Genomic DNA, 27,357 nt, shown 5'->3' on the forward strand with positions numbered 1-27,357 from the left:
TATCAGATGCAAGTGAGGTGAGTGGAGAGTTCATTAGAAATCTCCGTTCTCTCCCCAGCGACCCTTCCTCTGAAACCCCACTTTTGGCAGGTGCACTAATCCACAACTGGCTGGACTAGGGACCTGCTTATATTGGAAGGACTTTGTAAGACTCAACTTTTTGCTTTTAGTCTTAAAAAAAGATTACAGATCTTCACAATTCTCAAACAATAAGAAAACATTAACCTGCATTAAATAGTTTAGCTAACCTGGCAAGTTCTGGAGCTAGCAGGAGCACCTTACCACACCCTGGGGACTCTCTACTGAACAGACTTCCATCTGCCATATTCTATACATTGAGGAAGGAAAATGATAGATTATGGTATACATGTTGTGTTGATGACATGTGACCCAATAGCTATTAGAGGATGGAAAGGGAAAGTAAGAATTATCAGCAAAATGGCTTTGACTGAAGTGGAGTTAGGCCTATGCTTCTAAGGCAGTAATTATCAATTGGATGGGGACTGGCCTATTTTAGAATCCTCTGGGGAGAATTTTCAAACTCTTATCCCTCTCTTCCCTCTCCACTCCACCTTGGAGATTTGGGTATACAATCTGAAGATGCAAGAGTGAATGTGGGAATTTCTTTGTTTCTTTTTTTTTTTAAAGATTGGCACCTGAGCTAACATCAGTTGCCAATCTTTTTTTTCCCTCCTTCTCCCCAAAGGCCCCCAGTGCATAGTTGTATATTCTAGTTGTAGGTCCTTCCGGTTGTACTATGTGGGACACCACCTCAGCATGGCTTGATAAGCAGTGCCATCTCCATGCCCAGGATCTGAAACAGCGAAACCCTGGGCCGCTGAAGCAGAGTGAGTGAACTTAACCACTCAGCCACTGGGCCAGCCCTGAATGTGATAATTTCTAAGTGGAGCACTTATCATTTGAAAAACCTTCCTAGGGGATTCAGATACACTTCTGGGGTAAGAACCACCGTTTGTAAGTAGAGTATATATAGTCTTAATTAAGAGTCATCTCAGGATGCAAGTAGCAGCTTAGAACTGATGGACCAAAATACATATTTTATACATATCCACCTTTGTCATGTATACCATAAATAGAAAATACATGTACATTTGCTTTGGTTTTTAAAAAATTATGTAAGTGAGGGTAGTTTAGATATAATAGATAAGGTTCCTTGAAGGAAAGAGAATCTGAATGGAGCTCCCGAGGGTAAAAGGACATGGACTGGTTAAACTGAGGGGAAAGCTGTGCCAAGTCTCTTCATCTCCTCCTCACTTCCACTCCCCTCTACATCAGGTTGTAAATTCTTTCAGGAAAGGAACCCTGTCTATGATGTTCACAGCCTATACCCAGCACCTAGCATAATGTCAGCTTAGAGCAGCTGCTCAATATATAGAAGTTGAATGAGTGAATGAACGACTAAATGTACTGTTGCTAAATTAATTTGGCCTGCAAAATAAAGACTACATCCTTTATGTGATATTTAAGGCCATCTGTAACATGGCTCCAATCTACTGACTTTTCCTACTTTTCTCTCCCCACAAGTGGGCTCATGGAAGATCTTCAGTCGTGTCCCACACTTCCCCATAATGCTTTGCTCATAAGCTGCCCTCACTATTCTCTTATCTCCTCCTATCAATGCACAGCTTATCCATGTGAGAAAGATTTAGCAAAAAATCAGAAACAACCTATATTCAACTACATGTGTGTGGATAAGTAAACTTACAACATGATCTATATGTAGCTATTAGAAAATAACATCTGGGTATACAACCTCCTTTAACTGAATTCAGTTGGTGTTTGAACGGAAAAAATCAATGGTCAGCAAATAGAAGATTTTGAAATACCAGACCTAGAATTATAAAATGGTATAGAAAGAATGTAGAACATCGTCTATAAAATTCTATAAAGTATACGCAAAGGTCATCCTTGGAGGCTTCAAACTTTGATGGGATTTGAAGCGAAAATAAAAACTTAGGCAAAAAAGTATACATTTTCTAAACTGTACTTGATTCCCCCCCTTTTTTTTTTTTTGGTGAGAAGATTGACCCTGAGCTAACATCTGTTACCAATCTTCCTCTTTTCTTTTTCTTTTCCTCTCCCTAAAGCCCCAGTATATAGTTGTATATCCTAGTTGTAGGTCATCCTAGTTCCTCTAGGTGGCATGCTGCCACACCCTGGCTTGATGTGCAATGCTAGGTCTGCGCCCAGGATCCAAACCGGTGAACCCTGGGCTGCTGAAGCAGAGTGCACAAACTTAACCACTCAGCCACAGGGCTGACCCCAGCTTGATCCCTTTTAATAAAACAATATTGCCAAGTTGGAAATGGATTCTAATGAAAAAAATCAGATTGGCAAAGGCACGTTAATAAAAGCACAGCTAGCTTTACTAAGTGCTAGGATACCAGTGTGACATCTGTTAGCATGAATTATGATCATTTTAAATATAAAAACACATCAAAAAGAAAGCTTTCAACCTACCTCCACGAGAGGCAAGGACATTACCATCATAGGAGAAAGCAACGCAAGAAGTGTCTGTGCCTGGGTCATGAGCCTGTTTATAGTGGAATTTAGGATGAACCTGTTTGCGAAAACAAGCAAAGTGTTAACATCTCATCTGAATTCACATGAAAACATTTCTGTAGCAAGAATATTTCAATTTATCATCCAGAAAATTATATACATCTATATGTAAAATATTAATTTCACGTGATTATGTTTTCTTTATCCTGGAAAAAAAAATTCAAAAGGCTTTTTAAAACATCCATTTACTTTAATAAGAGAAAAGAAGAGATAAGGTAAGTCTTAGCAGGAGATATTTTTCAGCCTGGCCCTAGCAAGCTCTGAGCAACACAGTAACTTTAATTATAAAGTTACTGGAACCATTTCCTATAGTTAAGGAGTAAATATAAATAAAAATTACAAATGAACATATTATTTATTAACTCAAAAATATCACTGTATTCCAAGTATATGCCAGACACTGTGTACATGTTGTAGGTCTTGAAACATCTTTAATGTGCCTGTAGGATAATGTTGTTGTTGTTGTTGATGATGATGATGATGATGATGATGATGATGATGATGATGATAGCTAACCCTTACACAATGCTTATTATATCCTCGGCACTACATCCTTTACTATCTTGCCTATTTAATTCTCACAATCACTCTACAAGTTAGGTTCTACTATTAGCATCTCCATTTCACAGATTAGGAAACTGAAGCACACAGACTTAAGTACCTTGTTCAAAGTCACACAGCTAGTAAGTGGTAGAGCTGGAGTTTGAACCAAAAACCCTGCTCTTAAACACTACACTACAGTCCTTCTCTCAGCTCTGGTGGTCTAGTGAATGCTCTGCAGTCAGGGAACCACACCAGCTGTCTGATGGTTATCATACTGTGGTGGCTACATGTTGCTGTGATGCTGCAAGCTCTGCCACCAGTATTTCAAATACCAGAAGGTAACCAATGGTGGACAGGTTTCAGCAGGGCTTCCAGACTAGCTAGACTAGGAAGAAAGACTTAGCCACACACTTCTGAAAAAGTTGGCCATGAAAACCCTGTGAATACCCACGGAGCATTGTTTGATAGAGTGCCGGAAGGTGAGAGGATGGCGCAAAAAGACCAGGCAGGATTCTGTTGTGCTGCACACAGGGTCGATAGGAGTCAGAATTGACTTGATGGCACTAACGACAATACTCCTTCTCTACTAGTGTATGTTAATAGTCTTTTTACTTCTAATCTCACTTCTGCACACTTAATGAATTGTAAAAGTAACTCTACTACTAATCTTGCCATTCAGTTATGATTCAGTAACCAGCACAGGTCAAAGCACTAGGGAATCAATTATTCCAGATCCACCAGGCTGGATAATTCTGCAGTGAATGGACAGGGATATTGCTAGTGATGACGGCATGTAGGTCTCTCCTGGGAGCCACAGGCAGAGGAATACAAGCAACTCCATCTCCACTGGTCTTGCAGCAGCCCTAACAAAGAATGAGTCATAAAGTAGAGTTCATGTACATTAGCCTCCCAACAATATTCCTGACACTCTGTCATTCAGCTTTCAGCTAAAAGTTTCCAGTAATGAGGAGCACACTACCTCACAAAAGCAAATCATTTCTTTTTTTTTTAGTCATTTGTACATATTGAGTTAAAACTGTCCTCTCTTCTTCTGGGTGACAGTCTTAGAAATTCATCTTAAAGAGAGTTATCGGGGCTGGCCTGCTGGCACAGTGGTTAAGTTCACACGTTCCACTTTGGCAGCCTGGGGTCCGCTGGTTCGGATCCCGGGTGCGGACACAGCACCACTCATCAAGCCACACTGTGGTAGGCGTCCCACATATAAAGTAGAGAAAGATGGGCATGGATGTTAGCTCAGGGCCAGTCTTCCTCAGCAAAAAGAGAAGGATTGGCAGATGTTAGCTCAGGGCTGATCTTCCTCAAAAGAAAAAAAGAGAGAGAGAGTTATCATGTTTCTACTTTTCATGGATATAAATAATTCATTGATTCAACTTTTTTTTTTACTGGGTATCAACTGTATGGCAGACATAAGGTTAAGCAGGAAAACACAAATGTTCCCAAACAAGGCTTCTCTCCTCAAAGAGCTAACCAACAGTCCCCTGAAAGGATATGGATAAGCATAGCAATCGACAAGTGGTTCAATGGGGAAGCATAGAGTAATAGGCAAGTACTGAAGAGAGGTTCCTAACCCAAACTTGAGAATAGGTTAAAAAAGAGGGACAAAAAGAAATCAGAGACCCAGGAGACAAAGGAAGAGTCAGCACATGAAGGAGCAGAATACAGGGACAAGAAAGAGTATTCCAGTCAGAGGGTACTGCATTGTGGGAGGCAGAATTTTGACCTCCATGACCTCTGCCCTCTGGTGTCACAGCCATAATATGTTACTCTCCATGGCAAAAGAGACTTTGCAGGTATAATTAAGGTTACTAATTAGTTGACCTTAAAATAAGGAGATCATTCTCCTGGGTTATCCAGGTGGGGCTGAAGTAGTCACATGAGTCCTTAAAAGCAGAGCTTTCTCCTGGCTGAGGACAGAAGAGGAAGCAATAGAGATGTGACAGAAGAGTAAGGCAAAGAGATTTCAAGAATGAGAAGTGTTTGACATACCACTGTTGACTTAAAGATGTGTCAAGGAAATGGGGATCTGAATTCTGCCAATAACCAGTGAGCTCTAAAGAGGACCCGGAGCCCCAGAGGAGAGCCACAGCCCAGGGCATTACTTTGATTTTAGCCTGATAAGACCCTAAGAAGAGAATCCAACCATATCATGTCAGACTTCTTATCTACAAAAACTGTGAAACAAATTGGTGTTTTCTTAAGCCACTAAATTTGTGGTAATTTGCTATGAAGCAATAGAAAGCTAACGTGCACATTGAAAGGCCCGAAGGTAAAAGAGCTGGATGCATTCAAAGAACTGAAAGAAGTTAACTATGATTACAGGGAGAGCAGAGGTAGGCAGGCTGATGTCCGCAAGGCCCAGAGCACCAGGGGCCTTTAGGCCATAGTAAGGGTTTAGATTTTATCCTGAAGGCAAAAGGGAGCTGTTAAGGGAGTTTACACAGAGGATTAACATGACTGGGTTTGCTTATTTTTAAAAGATCATTCTGGACACATGTGGAGAATAGATTGGGAATATTTTGTTCCTCAGAAAAACAAAACTCTGCTACCAACCTCAACAAGGAAAATTTGCCACTTGTTTGTATTTCATCAAGTCATCAACTACTAAACTCTACATAAAGCTTTTGAAAGATACTATAATGGTAAAAATTTACCAAAAAGTCCTGTACTTATATTTGGCCACTCAGTGAAATTAATTTAGTTTTTTTATTTGTTTTAAATGTTTTATTTGTTTTTAATGCTAATCAATACATACACATATCTAAATAGAAGGAAGATCCATCATCTCATGAGTGGAAAGGGATGTATTATAGTAAAAAGAGCACTGAGCCAGGACCAGGAGATATGAAATCTAGACTTAGTTCAGTCAAAAACTAGCAATGTGACTGGGGACAGATCACTTAGCCTCTCTGGATCACAATTCTATCTCCTGTAAAATAAATGGATTGAGCTAGATGATTTCTAAGGTCACTTAGCTCTATGATTCTTAAGGAAGAGGCAGAAACTGATAAATACATATTTTATAATTCCAGTTACTGATCAATATGTACTTTTTATAATTAGTAGGACAAAATAGATCTTGAATGCCAATATTCGCAAATATAAATACACACATACATATAGATGTGTACATATACATTTACCAGTAAAGTGGGACAAAGAACTTAAAAGGTGTAGAATCCAAAGGAATCACATCACATAACCTTCAGTGTGAGCCCAGGAGCAAGCAGGTAGTTCCATTTGACCGTCTAATTTAAGCCCTGTTGCTCCAGAAAGGGGATGAAATGGAGTCGTGAATCTGCTGCTCCCTAAACTGGCCTTGTTTCCCCTGATCTGTTTACTGCCCTAAGTGGGATTCTAGGACTTCAAGACAAATAGCCATCTGGTACTCAAATAAAGAAAAAGTGTTTCAAAACTTAAGAAAAGATTCTGTTGGATCTAACAGGTGATAGCATAAATAAAATACAATGAACTGAATGGGAATAAGGGATTTTGACTACAGGTGATTTTGCCTTTATCTAGTAAGAACGGACTTCACCAAATATCCATCTACTAAATTTTTATGTCTTCTCATTTAGGTACTAAAGGGCCATTATAATGGAGGTTGGTGTTTTCAAACTTTCACAATTCTATTATTTATAATGCAGAAAGAGTAAACATATGCCACAAAACACGCCCCACTCTGTCTTCTGACTTCCCATGATATTCTCTACTGCTGAATAGATTTATCTTAGTGTAACACCCTTTTAAAGTAAAAAATAACTGCATATTAATAATTAAGATTTCAAGGGAGAAGAAGAGATTGTACTCAAAATAATCTAATGCACTTCCTCTTTTAAAGGACCTCATAAAATTAAGAAGCAAAATCTCTTCACTTGAGATGGACAACTCACGAATTTTATGTCAAAAGTACTCGTCAATTATTTTAACCAGTAACGAAAGTTCATCCCAATGAAATAAAATAGCCAGAGAGGATCTTAAACTTCCATAAAACATTAACACTTGGACAGTCCATGATGACACACACCCTCACACTTTGAAAACAAAGTCAACCTGACTGAAAAACACTCCTGGCATAATGTGGGAAATTTAAAACTGCAAATTCTCCTTTAACTGCTTTCATAATCATCCTAGGCAAAGAAAATCATTCTTCAGGGAAGTTGAGACTTAACTCTTTTATATAGGTTTCCTATTCTTTGGAGTGCCTTGTGTTATGATTTGGGGAGTATCAAGTCTCAAATATTCATAGTGCTGGAAAATGCAAGCCCCAAATCCTAGAGTTTTAAAGGCCTTCTCTGAGATCATACAGACTCCCAACTGGTAAAACTGTCCCTATTTCCCTTCTTAGCAGATGGTCATGGAGCCAGTGGCAGTACAGAACTCATGACATCACAAGCAACATCAGTCCATTGCTAATTGGCAACACCTTTCTTAAACTGGGTCCAAGATTCCCTCCTAACATTTACTTGTGAGTCTCGGTCCTGCCTTCTGTGGCTATGCTGACTAATTCTAGATTTTTCTTCTCTAAAGGAGTCTGCCAAATTCTCTGAGAAAAATACGATGTCCACAATTCTTAAATATTCCACTTCCTGAAATCCTAAATACAGTCATGCACCACATACAACGCTTTGGTCAATGAAGGACCGCAAATACAATGGTGGTCCCATAAAATTATAATGGAGCCTAGGTGTGTAGTAGGCTATACCATCTAGGTTTGTGTAAGTAAACTCTTTGATGTTCACACAAAGGTGAAATTGCCTAGAGACACATTTCTCAAAATATATCCCTGTCATTAAGCGATGCATGACTGTAATGCCAACATTCTGTAGTGGTACTGACGGTCAGTGAGTTTACATCCAGTTGTCGGTAAATCCCAGTATCTTTCTATTGCTCTAGTGTGTGTCTATCAACAAAAGAGGAAGGACAGCCCTCAAAATGATCAAAATATGTTTTGTAATTAATAGAAACAGTGGAATAAACTATTTTAAATGAGAAAATTTAAATGAAATGCTGGGCTGAAAATATAGAAAAATTTAATGGAAAGAGTAATTGTCCTAGAGCCAAGCCATCTTGACCTAAAATTTCAACTTACTACATTTTAGTTTGATCCTGGCCAAGTCGCTTAATTTTTCTGTTTCTCAGTTTCTTAATCTTTAAAATACATCCACCAAACATCTTCCCTACCCTTCTCCCAAACTCCCAAAGAGATTGAGTTACATTTGACCTACTATCTCTGCCCTGTGTCAAAAGCACACATTTATTAAGCCTGTAGTGGGTACTTCCTCTCAGAAAGTTGCTGAGATGCAACTATGCTACCAACACATAAACTCTGAGAGCAAGATGAGGCAAATGCTAGGCTATCTAACAAACTAGGTGTAGTAACATTTGATTGTCCTTGCAAATCTATTCCTAGGATCCCCTCAATAGATATAAAATTTCTTTCTCATTGGGAATCTATTTTCAAGCTTAGCGATAACCAGGCAATTCCAGTCAATTCTATGTTTTCAATCACATGGTAGGGTTACTTACCCCAGGATTAAAAATATGCCAGGATTTTTTTAAATGCCAAGATTAAAAAACAGAATAAATACAGGTCTAGACTGAATATAATTTCCTCCTGTTTCTCTGATTTTGGATAATGAGGATAACGTATACAAAAGTAGAGCAACTACCCTTAAAGATGCTTTGCAATCCCCTATTCTCAGGAAGCTTTCATTTTAATGAGAGGAAAGAGACAATAGAACCCCTCCATTCGATTCTGTGATATTCAAATTAATATACTGTATGAAAACACAGTGTAATGATAAAGAACACAGGCTGTGGAACCAGAGTGACGAGTTCAAATCCAGGCTCCATCACTTATCATCTATATGATCTTAGGCTAGTTAATCTCCCTATAGCTCCTATGCCAACTATTAAATGAAAATAACAATAGTATCCACTTCATAAGCTGTTGGGAGAATTTAATAAGTTAATGCAAGTGTGGCATGCTCCTTTGCAATATAACTTTGCTCTTCTTTTCACCAAGATGTAGCAGCTATTTCTTTACACCTTGAGTCTAGGTATGGAAATATGTTTTGTTTTGGCTTACAGGACGCATAGCAATGAAAATGTGCCTCTCAGATCTCCCACTGTGAAAAGCATAACTAACACCCTCACTGCCTCTGTGACTAGGCCAGGCTTTCCAAGGGCTGCCCCCAGCCAATGACTGAGCACAGGGGATAAAGGACTCCTAATCAGACTGACTGAAACTTTCTTGGCATTGTATTATAGTCGAAGACTCCTTCTGTACAATCCTCCTTTTTTCTCTTTTCTTTTGACAGTTTTATTGAGATATAGTTCATATACCATGGAATTTGCCCACTTAAAGTATGCAGTTCAATGTGGTTTAGTATTTTCAGAGAGTTGAGCAATCATCACTAAAGTCAATTTCAGAACATTTCTATCACCCCAAAAAGAACCCATACACATTAGCAATCACTCTCCATTTCCCTGTAACCTCTCAGCCCTAAGCAACCACTAATCTAGTTTCTGTCTCTGCAAATTTGCCTATCTGAACATTTCACATAAATGAAATCATACAATATGCTATCTTTTGTGACTGGCTTCTTTCCCTTAGCATAATGTTTTTGAGGCTCATTGATGTTGGAGTAGGTATCAATATTTCATTTCCTTTTATTGCAAAATAATATTCCATTGTATGGGTGTACCACATTTTATTTATCCATTCATCAGTTGATAGACATTTAGCACTCCTTTCTTTCCTTTCTCTTTCATAGGTGTATGACCTGCATCATGGTCTAAGTCTCTCCAGCCTTCTCAGGCTCCCTCTCCATTTGCCCTTCCAGGCCTTTCTCCAATAAATTTCTTATATGTTTAATCCTATCTTGGTGTCTGCTTCTCAGAGGACACAGACTAACACAAATGGTGCCAGGAGGGATCTGACAACACAGGTAGTAAGATAGGAATCTGGGACTGCCTCATTCATTGCCTGGTAGGTAAAGAGGACATTGTCCTAAGTGAATGTGGGGCACAGATACACTCTAGCACTTGGTAGCTGTCCAGTTGCTACAGATTTCACTTGACGAGACCTGGGAAAACTTCCTGGTGCAGGGTAATGTCCCTGAGGGTAAAATGTTTTAGGCATTTAAAAGATATGGGAGGAATAATGCCTACAAAGACAATAGTGTTGGCTGGTTACTGATACCCTGCAGAAGGATAATGAGAAACTGATGGTCACTAACAGTTAAAGACTAAGTGGGAGAGCCAAGGGCCACTTTAGCAGCTTTCAAAGAGGCCCTCATCTCCTGTAATGGAAGAGCAGACAGAGCAGAGCAACAAACAAAAGCGATCTGGTAGTTAGATTTATAGAGTTCCAGACATATTTAAATGCTCAGCCAAGCCTGTTATTCTAAGGTCAGAGCTCTAGCTGGGAAAACCTGAGACCCTGAAACATAAGGATAGGATATTTGGATGGATGCCCATTAAGATGCTGGATCTGCAGAACCCCCTGGAAGCTTCACAGCTTACAGCGGTGGTCTGCTCTTGCCAAGTAAGAGCTAGAACTTTCTTTGTGTTGGAAGATGCCACAACTGCCCCTCCCCAACAAGGCAGCAGATACTTTCTCTTCGGACCTGCTCATACCTCCTCTCCGAGCTGCTAGGCCAATAAGTAGGGTTGAATCCTAGTATTAGCCAGCTGGGGAAGTAGCTGGGCCTGCTAAGGGAGGAAAGAGATTACGTACCAAAAGAGATGCAAGAATTAGCTAGCAGTACTGGCAGGAGCCATGAAGTACCTTGAGTTTAGATTTTGAGGATGCTTAATCAAGGGGGCTTCGATGTAAAACTAGATAAGCAGGATTCATTGATTTGGGGGCACTTTTTTGGACAAGGACCCCAGGGGATGGCGGAAACTTGCTGCTAGGATACTATTAGAGGCCTGAAAAAGTGATGGCAAATGTTGAATAAAATACAAACAAAAAACACTCCAAATTATTCGGGCAGACAACAGAGAAAAGAATAAGAAGGCTGGGGAAGTGAGCATGCCGGAATGCATATATTGTGTCAAGTCAAAAAACACAGAATATTATTTTTCATGAGCGGGGCCAGAGGAAATACCATTCACGAAGGCCATCAGGAATGCACAGGTGAGAGGGAGCCAGCATCACTGAGAAGTTCAGTGGAAGCTCTCCTCTGCAGCCCAGGGCTAATGTCACAGAGCTGGGTCATTAATATCCATGGAGATGATGAGGCCCAAAGTAATCAAAGCCAGGTTGCCATGCTTAATAGCTAGAAGCCCAAAGGCTGCAATTACTATAATGACTGGCAAGGTCAGAGAGGCAGCCAAGGAGGCGTGATGTGCAGTGAGTTGTGGAGATGGTTGATAGAACATGGCATTCCTAGAGGCAGAACAGATGGGCAGACACAAAAAGTACTGCCTAATATCTACAACAAAAAAGAGAAATGAATAGAGGAGCAGGAGGCTGAGGGTGATCATCCCAATAAAAAGTCATGACCCCTTGCTCTGTTCCCACATCTGAGCCTATTTTCAGATCAGGAAGCTATTGACTATAGAGGCAGCCAGATTCCTTAGAGGAAGGACAGAGCTACTCATGGGGCAATAATTCTCCTCAAAGACAAAGAGATTGTTGACTACAGACTTAATCAGGTAGTAGTCCCAATTGTACCTACTGTGCTGAATGAGGTATCATAGCTAGAGCAGATTAATAAAGGCTTGGGGTGACTTTGGCTCAAGGACTTCCTATTGGCCTGGCTGAAGGTTTCTTAGAACTGTGTTGCAGTCTGAGATTCTCCTTAGTCAATCCTCCTTCCTTCCTTCTTTCCTTCATAGGGGTCAGACATGCATCACCATCTGATACTCTCCAGCCTCCTCTGGCTCCCCATTCACTTCTCCGTTATAGGCGTTTTAGCAATAAATCTCTTACACATCTAACACTCTTAGCATCTGCTTCTCAGAGAACACTAAGAGAGGACATTAGCAAACAAGACACAAGCAGTAAATAAAGGCATATACATTGGGATCTGCTCTCCTGCTGTTTTTGGAACAGAGCCACCTTGTGAAAAAGCATGGACTAGCTTCTTAGATGACCAGAGACATGTGCCCAGTCATCCCTGTGGCACCAGCTGACATCTAGCCAACAGCCAGATATGTGGGTGAGGCCATCTTAGACTATCCAGCCCCGACTGAGCTGTTATTTAACTGCAGACCCAATAGAGAACCCAGGAGAAATCAGCCAAGCCAGTTCAGATCAGAAGTGCTACTCAACCGATCTACAGAATTATGAGAAATAATAAATGTCTGTTGCTTTAAGCTACTAAATTTTAGTGTAGTTTGTTAATGCAGCAAAAGTTAACTAATGCAACATATACAGGATGTGAACAGTGCCTGGCAGATAGTAAACATTATATAAGTGTCTGTCATTATTATAAGTTGGATGATACTAAAGGAGCAGTAATAACTTTGTAAGAAGGTTGATTCTCTCTCCCCTACCTTAGCATTCTACCAAACAATATCCATCATAAACTAGTCCTGCAAGTGTATAATTAGAATTTATTCAACTTCACCATGTCATGTACTTTATATAATCAATACGCTCCTCTCTTGCCTTTTTGCATCTGCCTGTGAGAGCAAGAATTCTCTCTAGCAATGTTTCTTAATACTTGCTGTGGCTGCTTGGGATAACCATTGTCTCTAGGTAGTTGTAGTCTGTTTCCAACCAGTTGCAGCCATTTCTTCTATATATTCTTTGACACTGAGTAAGGCAATGATTCCAGCAGACAGTACTGAAGTGAGAGAAGAATGCCCGGAAACAGCTCATTCTCGGAAGACATGGAAGGGAGGACTGTGTTTAAGTTGATTTTCTTTATGGTACTAGATGAAAGCTCTTTCCCGACATTTCTGATCCTTTCTTTCAAGTAGGTCAGCCTGATTATTTCTTTCCCAGGCAAATCATCTGAACTCCAAGAACCCCAGTGAGTCTTAGCATACTGTATAATATGTTATGCATCACATATCATGGTGCTTGCTTACAAGAGGAACGTACTTAATAAATATAGTAAATGAAACTCTGAACTTTTGAGCACATTTCAAGGAAACAACATATTTCATAGTAAGTTGACAGTTTTGCAAGTTTCTAACTTTGAAAAAAAGATAATTATGTTCCAGCCAAGATGTTTTACTCTTCCCTCATTCTTTCCTTCACTCTCCCTCTCCCTCCCTTCCTTCCTTTTTTTTTTAAAGAAATAAAGGCAAAAGACACTAATATCTGACAAAGGTTTCTGAAAAGTCCATTCATCATCCCCCATAAAAGTGTGATAATGAAATTTTTAGAATCCACATTTACAATGTCAAATACATTTAGTGAGGACACATTATACACACAACACTGAGATATATAAATGAAGAGACGACATGGAATTTTCTTGAAATGATTTGCAAGTTGGGAATGGGGAAGAAATACTTAAGACCTCTTATTCTTTCATAAAATGTTTACTGCCTCAGTTATAAGCCAGGTTTAGAGGGCATCAAAATGACCAAGAATTGGCCTCTGCCATAATGGGGAAGCTCAAAAGAAAGAGAGAGAGACAGAGAGACAGAGACAGAGAGAGAGAGAGTGAGAGTGAGAGCGAGTGAGAGTAAGTATCTATGACCAGGGCTGAACTCTCCAGCAGGGTTCTCCACTTAGTCCAGGTTCAGTGTTGCAATCACTGTGATTTCAGAAAACAGCTATGACTTAGCATTTATTTTTCAACTGTGTTTGGCAAAGAGATAGCCCAGCCTTCATTCATAACTGGACAATGTTGCAATTACATGCCTGTTTGGTCAAACCAGGTGACTGCAGTGTGTGACTACCTAGGGCTCTATCTGATGACCAGCTGGAAGCTGCAGCTGCAGGAGAAAGCTCAGTCACTAAGACGTGTGAGTCACAGGCAGAACATGACGCCACAGCTCTGGAATCTTCTGGCTCCCCATGTGCTTGCAACTTGAAATTCAAGGTGTTTACTTTAGTCTATAAAACAAACCCCTTATGGCTAAGGCACAAGTTACCTTCACATTAATCTTCCTTCTTATAAACCCTAGCTGAGATCGGTTGCTATACCAGTTAGGCACTCCTGATTTATGCTTCAAAAATCTGGATGCAAAAAATGTTAACGCCCTACAGAAGACCTATGCTTCTGGAATTTCAAGAAGGCATGAAATGAAACTTTGGACTTTGAGACTCCATTTATAATCTTGAGACATGATACAGAACCATTAAAACATGAGGATATTATCCGATTAGACCACTTACATATCTGGTATATTTTACTTTTCTGATTTTAAGCAAAGCATAATTTTTACTGGGGAAAAAATTGAGGTAATACAGAATCTCCTATGATCTTCTGTAGGTCTCCAAATGAGGATACCACCTAAATCACCAAGAGGAATGATTTAAGAAGAAAGTTCTTCCAGAGAGACAGCCCCAGAGCAGGGTTTCCCAGAGGATGTTTTGTGTAACATCATCATATCCAGGGGTGGGATGAGGGGGTGGGGGTCCTTCTACAGCCAAGCAAGCCTGGGAAACTACAGTTTATTTGCATACCATGGCCTTGTCTTGAAGATTCACAATGCACATTAGTATATTAAAAACCAGAGTCTTTTAAATAGTACTCCTAGAATAAATCAACCTCTTTAACATTTCCAAAGCTTATTTGACTATGGAACCTTTTTCTTTTTTTTTTTTTTTCAGATAGTACTCACTAACATGGATAGAACTAACATTCTCTGGACCTTAATTGAGAAAATACATACAGAGAGCAAAAATCAGTAAACTTTTTCTGGAAAGGGCCAGACAGTAAATATTTTAGGCTATGAGGACTACATAGTCTCTGCTGCAACTGTTCACTTCTGCTGCTGTAGAATGAAAGCAGCCATAGACGATACATAAACAGAGAGAGGAGGCTGTGTTCCAATAAAACTTTATTTACAACAAGAGGTGGCAGGCTGGATTGGGCCCACAATTTACTGACCTCTGATCTAGAGAGAATAAAAATCTTAGGAAAAGGCATTCTATTTGTAAAATCATTGTTACATAAACTAAAGTCTTCCTTGTAATTCAACAATGATTTTAACTTATAACGCTAATGGCGGTGGGAACAATAATGATGACGATGATGATGACAGGTACATTTAGTGAACATGCTACTACTTAGTGCAGTAAAACATACATTTGCTAATTTCATTCTTCAAACAAGCCTTCTGAGGTATATGTAATTATTAGTATCAATTTATAAACAAGAAAACTGAAATTTAGTGAGGTCCCCAAAGACATATGACTAATAAATTGTCAGAATTCAAACCCTGATTCTAACTCCAGAAACTGTACTCTTCACTAAAACACCTTACTTATTTATATATTTATACATATATATGTGTATATATACGCTGCCATGCTTGATCAGGCTTCTTTCAGATCTGTATAGATTATTATAGTAAGAGCCTTGAATGAATTGTATCTCCTTGCATCCCAAGCAAGTGCAGTGAAAGGAGAGAGATGGATAACACGAAAGAACTTTTTCTCCTTCAAACTACATAACACAATTTTTTTTACGCTATTGAGGATTTCTGAAAAAAAATTCTATTACAAATTCCATCTAAGGCAGAAGCTAGCAGTCTTTTACCCTTACAGCGGAAGTAAAAATCACAAACCACTCATTTCTCACACCCCTCTAGCCCCAGTCAATGAGATCTGGTACATGCTAATGACACTTAACATTTATTGGGCATTTACTATGGGCTAGATACTATCCTAGATACATGGTATGTGTTAACCCCTTGAATCTTCCAATAGCCTTCTAAGTACTATTATTATCCTCACTTTCCAGGGAGGACAGTGTGGTACAGAAAGGTAAGGTTAGTTACCCAACGTCATGAGGCCAATAAGTGGCAGAGGCAAGATTTGAACACAGCAGCCTGGCTCCAGGACCTCAACTCTTAACTACCACTATACACGTAAATACTTACAGCTCCTCTGACTCCAGGCTCCCTCTACCCTGACCCTATTCGCAGCTAAGGTGGTCCTGGACTCTGTGCAGCACCTTTGCTCTTTCCTCACTAGGCCAGTCCTCTCCCCAACCACCAATGGAATCTGAACGTGAAAGGTGAGAAATGCAGCAGGAGAGTAAAGTGTGGGTTAGTGGGTGAGCCCTACACCAGTTTCTGGAAATCCATCATCCATGACTAAACTTAATACCAGGTCACCAGCTAAATTCAGTTCATAAGCATAGGTTGATTAGCCTTTACTCAAGAAGATCACACCAAGGGTCCCTGAAGTAATTTAAAACTTGGTAAATGATACAAGTTACAAGTGGCAATGAGGAGATCCCACTAACCGCTGTGGATCTCCTTAGCTGCCTTTTTTATGATGTTATCTTTTCTCCTCCATCATTATAGCTAAGTTTGGGGCAATGGGTTATGGTCTTAGACTGTCTATATCACATAAGAAACACAAATGTGAACACAAGTGCAGCTTTCAATTCAGCTCTTTAATTGAAGAGGAACTTGAAAGCCGCTATGCCAACACCGGAAGCACACTGCCATGGAATGACCTGCCTAGACAGGAGGGAAAGCCCAGCGGTCCCCCCTTTGAAGTCCAGCTGCCTGAGATTCACTGGCAGCCGACCTTCAAAGAGAGCCGATGCTTCCTTCCCTCAGCCTGGCCGCCAAGCTTCCCGGGCAGCTGGGCAGATTTAGCCACTCTCTGCCCAGCTGTCTGTGAACTCTGGCAGTCAGTTCAAGTGAGGGATAGAGAGGTGGTGGAGAAGGGAGGGGGAGGAAGAGGGAGTGGTGGGGGGAGGAGGGTGGCGGGCCCAGTGGCGCCAGGGCAAAGAGGATGCTAGGTTTCCTTGGAGCCAACCTTATCAATGTCAGTCAAAAGACCAAGCTTCCAAGGAGAGTACAATCCAGCTCCACTACAAAGTAACTTATAAGTGATGAGAGATTTCAAATACACTTTCCTTCAAAAGCTGAGTGAATCTCAAATGCACTCTTCTAAAGACGTCCCAGTTGCTGCAGAAAACACTCCAATCTCTACACAGGGATGTAGGGGACAAAGCTAAGGTCAAGAACCAAAAATGCACAGTCCTTTACTAATTTTGATTTTCCAGCAGCGAGAGTTTACGCTTCTTAGGGACTTTTGGGGTTGTTTGCCGAGTTTGTTGTGGCAACCCTTCTGTTCCCCTGGCAGCCAATAGCTGAAACCATTTATCTGTTTCTGCGCCTGTGCAGCAGATGCTTGGAGAAGACTGGCTCATTTAACATAAACATTACCAATGTGTTGTTATGTTTATCCTCTGGAACCATATGCTTGGGCTACAGAATAGTGAGTGTTATCAGCTGCAGGTGCAAAAGGGATGCAGAACAGTTCTGTTAGTGACAACAAACTTTCAAAAGAAGTCTAAGAATAAGGTCTTAAATTTGGTAAAGCGGGAGATTACGAAAGTGACTAAAATACAGGAAAATGGAAAGGAAGAATTGAAGGGTCATAAACAGAACTCAGATTACTGCAGATGTGAGTAAATCATCAGATCTGCATTTTAGATGGAGTTCTCTGACAGCTACACGGAGATAGAGAAGGCAACTGGAAGCCAGGGGAAAAATAATCATAAATATCATGAAATCTTTTCTCTAGTTTTGTACAGTTTGGTTAGGAAAGGAAGGTATGGATGAGCTTGTACTGTGCACCATAACAATATGAGGAAAAGACCTAAATACTCAGAGAGACTATTGTATTAAGTCACTAACTACAAACACATCCTCCTCCCTGCCCTTTAGATTGCTATAAAACTACATGACACAGCAGCCAGCATTAAGTACAGTTTATCAGACATATAATCCAAAACTTATTATCTAACTTTAAAAGTATAATACTGAGCCTACAGAAGAAGTACCAATTAATATTTACTGAAATTAGTCCAACTGTTTATTCACTCATTCTACAAATATTTATGGAGTCGCTGCTATGTGCAAGGCACTATGCTAGGTATTGCAGATGAGTAATAGATTAGTAAAATGGCTCCTTACTCTCAAGGGGATTTGTATAGGAAGAGAGGTAAACATAAAACAAATATTTGCAACGCATCATACAATGAAAATGGCAGTATCCACAAACTATATAGTAAGCCCACAAAATAATGGTCCACTCTTCCATGATAGCATAACAGTGATAGGTTGGGAGTGGAGGAAAGAGAAATCAGGTAAAGCCTGGTGAGGACGCTTGACTGTGGTCTTTGAAGGTTAAGTAGCAGATCACCGGCAATACAAAGAAAAGTTACTCCACTTGAGGACTCAGCATATAAAAGACTCAGAAGTGTGAAATAGCACAGTGCTTTTGGAAGTACAGGTGGTACCAAGAACAGACCAGCAGCACATAAGATTGGAGAGCTGGAAGACAAAACATTAGTGGCCTCATACGCCCTTTTATAGAGTTTGAAATTGTACCCTATGGGCAATGTTGTACCTCTGAAGGGTTTTAAGGAGAGAGGGATAATATGATCATATCTGTATTTTAAAAGATCACCCTGTAGCAGTGGGACAGATAAACTAGAAAAGGGAAGACTGCGGGCAGGGAGATGAGTTAAGAAACACCTGCAGTGGTCCAGGCGAGAGCAGGTGAGGGCTTGAAGCTGGGTAATGCAGGAGCACGTCTGAGAACAATTTAAGTTGTAGTCTGTGACTTTGGTATGGGCAATTTCAGTGAATCTGTGAAGTGGACACTACAAATATAGTGACTGGGTAGAAACCTGACAATGAAAGAAGGAAGAGTTGGAGAAGGCTTTTTTTGTTAAATCAAATAAATTAAAAGCAGAAACTTGAGCATATTTTCTAGGAGCCAATAGGGATGAAAAGGATAAAAATACAGGAAAGGGAGTAACTGACAGAATTAGGTCTCAGAGGAAGCAGGAAGGACGCGATCAAACGCACAGGTGGAAGGATTAGTGAGGAACTAGAAGAGAAAGACCTCTTCCTTGGAGACTGCAAGGAAAGAGGCTGAGAGACCAAGGAGACATGAACACAGAGACACATTTGTACATATGAGGGTGAAAAGTCTAATAGAAGTGCAGCCTCACTGTCCATATTTTTCCATGTAAAGAAGGGGAGATAATTGAGTAGGGAGTGGGGGATTGTAAGATGGACCAGAAAAGAGCCGGGTAAATTTGAAAATACCTGATGAGATGAAATGACAGAGATAACTGGACAAGAGCAAGGAAGGGATTACCAAAGGCAAGGAGGGCCAAGAAGAAAATGTGTGTCATAAATCTGGAATCGTACCAACTTGCCAAATTGTGGGTTTTATCAAGTTGGACTTAGAACTGGAGTGAGCAAACAAAGGAACCATACTACTGGAGTTGCAGGGTAGAAAACAAAAAACAAAGCACAGTTTAAAATCTTGGCAAAAAGCATATTGCAGAAGTCAAATGATCTTTTGCCTTTTCTCCAAGGACTATGCCCCAAAGTTAACTGGTTTAAATTTGCATTTTTGCCCCAAAAGTTGAAGCTGAGATAAGTGTAATGTCACATTAACCTGGCAGCTTAATTACAAAAATAAAACATTTCCCCTTTTGTCAATGTACACTTTATTAGAGAAAAGGCCTTCACAACAACTAAAAATAGTAGTATCAATATTTTGCTTATTTTGAGCCTATCATTAACTTATTTCAAAAAAGCAGGAGTTCCAATTTCACTCACTTAAGGAATCAAATTGAAGTAAATGTTTACTGGTTGCTTTCTAGGTCCCTGGCATTATGCCACCCTTGTAGGAACAGATGCAAAAACATAACCCCTGCCTTCAAGATGATTACACTCTTATTCATATTCTAAGCGTTTTAATAACTTTTTTACTTGTTAAAAACCTGTATTTCCTTGTTCGTTACATTTGTTAATGATCCTGGTGATGTGACTCTTTCAACTAAAACCACAAAAATGAAACTGACCAAGTAGTAACTACTATCAGAGGAAAATTTTTCTAAAAAAAGTATTTTCATTTATTTTTTAATTTGAAGGAGAAGACAGAAGAAATGAATAGCAATATATAACAATCTACAGGCATTCAAGAAATTAGAGATTTTCAGCTTCTCCTAATAAACTAAAAGGTCTAATACTCCTCTTTTCCACATTGCAAGGACTGCTGGAGGATGTACTTGGAAAAACCACCCAGTTTTCACCTGTGTTTTCCTTTACTACTCACACAGACCACTTCACTTGTGACACTTCAGGTCACCATATGTATGTGGGTTTTTTCCCCACACTATGCAATTCTCTATGACACCAGCTCAGTGTCCTACAATTTTTTTTTTAAGGTATGCCTTTTGGTGAAGAAGATTGCCAGTCTCCCTTTTTCCTCCCCAAGCCCCCCTACATAGTTGTATATTCTAGTTGTAAGTCCTTCTGGTTCTGCTATGTGGGATGCTGCCACAGCATGGCTTGATGAGCAGTGTGTAGGTCCACACCCAGGGTCCGAACCAGTGAAGGAAGCAGAGGATGCGAACTTAACCACTCGGTCATGGGGTCAGCCCCAGTGTCCTAAGATTTAACTCAATTTTGACACTATCTACCTGGAGGTTAAGGGCTCAGTCCCACAAGACTGCTCCCACCCCACTTCAGATGCCTTGCCAGTAGTAGGTCCTGAGGTTACCCAGAAGCGCCTCCTAGGGCTCAATTAATTTGCTAGAGCAGCCCACAAAACTCTAGGAAACACTCATTTATGTCTACAAGTTTACTAAAACATATAATAAAGGGTACAGATGAACAGCCAGATGAAGAGATACATAGGGTGAGGTAGGGTCCCAAGTGCAGGAGCTTCTGTCCCCATGAAGTAGCAGTATATCACTCTCCCAGAACATGGATGCTCTCTCAACCCCATACCATTATGATTTTTATGGATGCTTCCTCAAGTAGGCATAATCAGTTATTAACTCCATTTCTAGCCCCTCTCCCCTCTCTAGACAAGTGAGGAGCGGGGCTGAAAATTCCAAGCTTCTAATCATGGCTTGGTCTTCGTGGTGACCAGTTCCCATCCAGGAGCCATCCAGGAGCCCATCTGGAATCACCTCATTAAAACAAAAGATGCTCCCTAGTGCTCTCATCATTCAGGAATTTACATGGGTTTTAGGAGCCCTGAATCAGGGACTGAGGATGAAGACCAAATATATATTTATTATAAATCACACTATCACAAAAGAGAAAGAGACTGCCTTAGGTAACATGACAAAAGAAATTGTCTTAATCTGAAGTAAAAAAGATGCAACTCATTTATTAGTAAGACATCATTAAATATAAGTACAGGGATGCATTGAAACCATTTTAATCAAGGCAGGTAGTTTCTTCCTCTGGGCAGACAAATATGTTTTGTTAACAAACACAAACCAATCTTTACTAGAAAGCCAAAACTGAGATCTAAAAAAACTCTTCCAGGTATTTAGCATATCTGTAAAACTGTGCTATCTCCACAACCTCAAAATATTCTCTTAAACTCTCCTTTTCACCAGAGTTTTAATAAAAAAAAAATTGAAGCTCTGCTATTTATCAATATGTCAGGTTCTGAAAGGTGATCTATAAGTGCATCTGGTCCTAAGACCCTTCACATCATTCTTAGGTAGTAGGCACAGAGGATGAGCTTTGGCCCAGGGCTGTGGGCTGGATACTACTTTGACATGAGGCAAAAATATCTACTGCTGACAGAGGGTAGGGAACCCTCCTACCTCCTGGCCCCTGCCCCTTCTAGGCAAAGGTCAGATGTCACAGAGCAAAGTGAAGGTCAGGCCATTTGCTCTCACCCAAGACCCCCTACAGACACAAAGTAGAGTTTGGCTGCAATGAAGACAAGGGGCAGGAAACCTGCCTGTGTTCTAGACCCACGCTGTCTAACAAGGAAGCCACCTGCCACATGCAGCTATTGAGATCAGAACACATGGCTACTGTCATTAAGGAACTGAATTTTAAATTTAATTTTAACTAATTTAAATTTAAATAGGCCATGTATTGGATAGCATAGTCTAAATGCTGAAATTAAAAAGCAAAGATTGTTATATGAGATAAAAAAGCAAGACTTGACTATACACATCTATAAGAAATCCAATTTGGCTTAATTCAAAAGTAAAAAAATGGAAAAAGATACACTAGGCAAATACAAGTCAAAAGAGACCTGGAACAGCTATATTACCATCAGACAATGCAGATGTTCTAAAGAACAGGACATATTACCAGAAATAGAGATATATTACCCAGTGATGAAGGGGTCAATTCAGCAAGAAAACATAATTCTAAATGTGTATGCACCCAATAAAAGAGCCTTAAAATACACAAAGGAAGAAAAAAAAGAACTGAAAATATTAATAGACATATCCATAACTATAGTTGGAGATTTCAACATTCCTCTCTCGGTAACTGATAAAATAAGTAGACATAAAAATCAGTAGAAATCAGGTGACATAATCAACACTATCAACCAATTTGATGTAACTGACATCTGTAGGACACTCCTTCCCAAAACAGCAGAATATACACTCTTTTCAAGTGTACATGGAACATTTATTGAGACAGACTATATTCTGGACAACAAAACAAATCACTATAAATTTTAAAGTATTAAAATCATGTAAAGTATATTCTCAGACCATAATGGAATTAAAGTAGAAACCAATTAAATGAATGATAGAAAAACAACATATTTGGAAATTATACCACATGCTTCTAAATAATCCATTGCCCGAAAAATAAATCAGAAGGGATAATTGGAAAATATTTTTAATTCATTAAAAATGTAAACACAAAACATCAAACTTTTTGAGATACAAATTGTTACAGACTGAATGTTTGTGTTCCCTCAAAATTCAGTATGTTGAAGCCCTATTCCTCCAATGTGATGGTATTTGGAGGTGGGCCTTTGGGTGGTAATTAGGTTTAGAAGAGGTCATGAGAGGTAGGACCCCCAAATTAGCGTCCTTATAAGAAGAGGAAGAGAGACCACTCAATAACCATAGCTTGCTTTCTGGTCCCGTCTCCGCCCTGTCTGGTTCCAGTCCCTGAGTCCAGACAACCCCCCACCCCCACCCCATCACTCCCCCGCCACGTGAGGACATAGCAAGGAGAAGGCAAACTAGGAAGAAGGTCCTCACCAGGAACTGAACCTGCCAGCACCTTAACCTTAGATTTCCCAGTTTCTAGAACTATGAGAAATAAACGTCTGTTGTTTAAGCCAGTCTATGGTATTTTGTTATGGGAGGCTGAGCCAACTAAGACAAAAAATAAAGCAGTATTTAGAGAGGAATTTAAGGAGTTTAATGTATATATTAAAAAAGAAGAGAGGTCTCAAATAAAAGTCCTAAGCTTCCACTTTAAGAAATTAGAAAAAGAGGAACAAAAAAGAAGGAAGAAAATAATAAAGAGCAGAAGTCAATAAAATAGAAAACAGAAAAACCATCAACGAATAATTAGAAATTGAAACAAGAAACATTTACAAAAGTATAAAAAACCAAATAGAAATCTATATCAAACTACGACTTCTTTAGTGAATAAAACAAAGAGATAAAACAAAAATGTCAGGGCTATTACTTAATTGCAGTAGGTCATAAACAGCTAAGAAATATTAATAACCTATTTTCTAACTATGGAAGCATCTACCTTAAAATTTATATGCTGTTGAGGAATTAGAATATAAGTTTTTCCCCTCGAGAAACTGAAATAATAGTAGACTACTTGTAAATCATTTTCTAAGAACTGGCTAAAGGGAAAATGATGGAATGAAATATGTACAGATCATTGAGACCCATCCTATTGATAGAAAATATGATTAGTACTAAAGAGACCCTTCTTGTATTGAGGTCAAGAATTGATTAGCCCAAATGCAAAGAGTTAGTCCCCTTCTTCAGTCTCTCCCTTTAAGTAAGTGGTCTTCAGCAGAATGTGGGAAGACAAAAGTGGAAAATAAAACTTCAAATGTTTCATTTTGCCCTATAATAAAACAACAACCATAGTTGGCAAATATTTGGGAGAGGGCAAGTTGCTATCACTCTTGTCAAAACCTGGATTTTTGGTTATGTGTAGATTCCTATATTACTCATTAACTCATTCATTCATTGATTCATTCATTCCCTCAACATTTATGGAGCACCTAATCACGAAGCTAGGGCTAGAGAGATGGCAACTGTTCAGGGGAACTCACAGTGGAGTGTGGGAAGAGAGCTCAAAGGGCTGTCACACAAGCAGACAGAGAGGAGGAAGTGACTAATTCTGCCAAGGGGGCAGAAATGTTTTTACAGAGGTAATGACATTTAAGGAGGGTTTTGAAGGGAAACTAGGAGGTCACCAGGCAGAGAAAGGGGCAAAGTATATTCTAGGAAGAAGGAACATTATTTTCTAAGGCAAGCAGGAAAGGGCATAGTGAGTTTAGAGATGACAAGCAATTGTTTGGTAGCCTAATATTCACGCTGTCCCTTCTCACCATTATCTAAGATTAGAGAGTTGGTTCTGTTTGAATTTCCACTGAAAAGGTATCTTCTGCGAATATATGTCTTATTTATTTAACTAGCATCTAAAATATTTTGTGGGAAAATAAGAATATATATGTACCTAAATATTTTCATTGTAAAATAGAGTGTGGCAGCATTAATCTACAACCACATAAATCAATTTTCATAATTTTAGAGACTGTTAGCTACGTTTAAATAAAAACAATGAGCCATGTAGACAACAAAAAGTTAACAAGTTTAGGCTTCCTGTCATTTATCTACATGATTTTTAGTCCTAATTCCTTTTTGAAAAAGTTACCACTTGGGTATAAACACATTAATTATGTAAGGACAGAGAAGAGTCAGCGTGTGACACAATTAAGTTGTGTATGCCATGGTACTTGTAAGAGAAGGGGTGTCAGAGTGAAAATAGGCAGCAATTTAGAAAGGAAATGAAACAAAGTCTTATCCTTTTAAATTTGGACTTGAAGACGCTGTGGTTTCAGTGGAAGACAGACTCTCTTTCAACACTCAACTGACTCCTCAATTCATCTCATCAGTTACTGAGTTTCTACTGTAAATGAGGCACTGCACTAGGCCCCTTGGGTAGCAAGATAACTACAACAGGGTCCCTGACCCCCAAGATCTCCCAGTCTTGGAAAGGAAACAAAAATGTATACAACTATGAATAACAAGGAATGAAATCACTGTTATGGTTACAAGATATAATAATCACCATAAAATTGCATTTATTAAGCACTTACTATGTTTCACTCCCAGGGTATATTTACATTATTTTATCGTCATAAAACCCCCCTAAAAAATAAAATAAAAATAAAGCACATAAAATGCATAAAATTTTTATTCCATAAAAATAAAGCACATTCTGTTGACTGATGTTCTGAAAGCCCTCAAGAAGTTCTGTTGAAGGAAGTGTTACTTCCAAGACAGTATTAAAAAAAAGGAGTGGGTGGATGAGCAGCGGAGGGAGTTATAAAGGACAGTTTCTTTTCCTCCTCAAATAGGGAGCAGAGCATATGAGGGAGAGAATGTGAGGGAACAAATATGTACATGGTTTGCCCTTAAATGTCTGCCCTCCTCTCCACACCTACTGCCCCAAGAACTCATGAATGCCCAGGGCTTCAATTATCTACCATGGAAGTGATCCCCAAATTTAAATCCCACTCTACTATATAACTTTCTCTCAAGCAAACCTTTTTATGTCTAATGATACTGGACATTTCCACTTAGATGTACTATCATCTCTTCCAATCAATATTCCTAGAACTAAACTCCTACATTTTTACCCCAAAACCGCTCCCAGTCCTGACTTCCCTATTTCAGTTAACCTACTACACTTTTTTCAGTCACTAAGCATTATCCTTGACCCTTACCAAGTATCTCTTGATATAACCCATCTCTCACATCCTATGCCTCCTTTTAGTAACTAGTACAATGGCCTACACCCCCTGAGCTGCCAATAAATGCTGATAACGAAATAGTAAGTAATATTAGCCTGAACGTATACAAGCTTCAGAGTTTACAAAGTACTTTTATGTGTACTACCACATTTAATGCTCACAACAACCAGCTAGACATTCAGAATAGATACTTTTATTACATCCACTGTCCAGACACAAAAACCACACATGATCAGAAAGGTTAACTAACCCGTTCAAGATCACAAGTTCCACTTCCCGTCATGCTCCCCTGCTTCATCACAATTGTTATAATAACTTAATGTAAAGAGAGATCTCCTTTCTCTTATCCCAACCATCTGGTGTACTCTCACCAAATTAACCTTTCTAAAACTTTTTGTTGATCATATTACTTCCACATGCTTAGACCTTAGGAACTGACATTGCAAATAAGGAAGTAAGCGAATAAGTAAATAAGTAAATGACTGAATGAATGTATGTCTAAAATCAGGAACAATCTCTTGAATAAACGGTGCTAGGAAAACTGGACAGCCACATGCAAAAGAATGAAAGTAGACCATTATCTTACACCAGACACAAAAATTAACTCAAAATGGATTAAAGACTTGAATGTAAGACCTGAAACCATAAAACTCCTAGAAGAAAACATAGGCAGTATGCTCTTTGACATTGGTCTTAGCAGCATCTTTTTGAATATGTCTCCTCAGGCAAGGAAACAAAAGAAAAAATAAACAAGTGGGACTACCTCAAACTAACAAGCTTCTGTACAGCAAAATAAACCATCAAAAAACCAAAAAGACAACCTACCATCTGGGAGAAGATATTTGCAAATCATGTATCTGATACGGGGTTAATATCCAAAATATGTGAAGAACTCATACAACTCAACAACAAAAAAGCAAAGAACCCTATTGAAAAATGGACAGAAGATCTGAACGTTTTTCCAAAGAAGATATACAGATGGTCAACAGGCACATGAAAACATGTTCAACATCACTAATTATTAGGAAAATGCAAATCAAAATCACAATGAGGTATCACCTCACATCCATCAGAATGGCTATTACTAAAAAGACAAGAAATTAAGTGTTAGAGAGATGTGGAGAAAGGGAAACCCTTGTACACTACTAGTGGGAATGTAATCTAGTGCAACAACTATGGAAAACCATATAGAGAGTCTTCAAAAAATAGAACTACCATATGACCAACTATTCCACTTCTGGGTATTTATGAAGAGAACACAAAAACACCGATTTGAAAAGATATGT

General features: G+C 39.2%; 1 protein-coding gene across 1 annotated transcript in view; it reads right to left on the minus strand.

Moving 5' to 3' along the window:
• Window positions 1-27,357, minus strand: part of WDR70 (WD repeat domain 70) — a 289,585-nt gene that overhangs the window by 43,129 nt on the left and 219,099 nt on the right. The window contains exon 11 of the mRNA XM_014831227.3: window positions 2,482-2,581. Coding sequence (XP_014686713.1) covers window positions 2,482-2,581 — 100 coding nt within the window. The remainder of the gene's footprint in view (window positions 1-2,481; window positions 2,582-27,357) is intronic.

Source organism: Equus asinus, chromosome 10 (genome assembly GCF_041296235.1).
Source record: "Equus asinus isolate D_3611 breed Donkey chromosome 10, EquAss-T2T_v2, whole genome shotgun sequence".
Classification (NCBI taxonomy): Eukaryota; Metazoa; Chordata; class Mammalia; order Perissodactyla; family Equidae; genus Equus; species Equus asinus.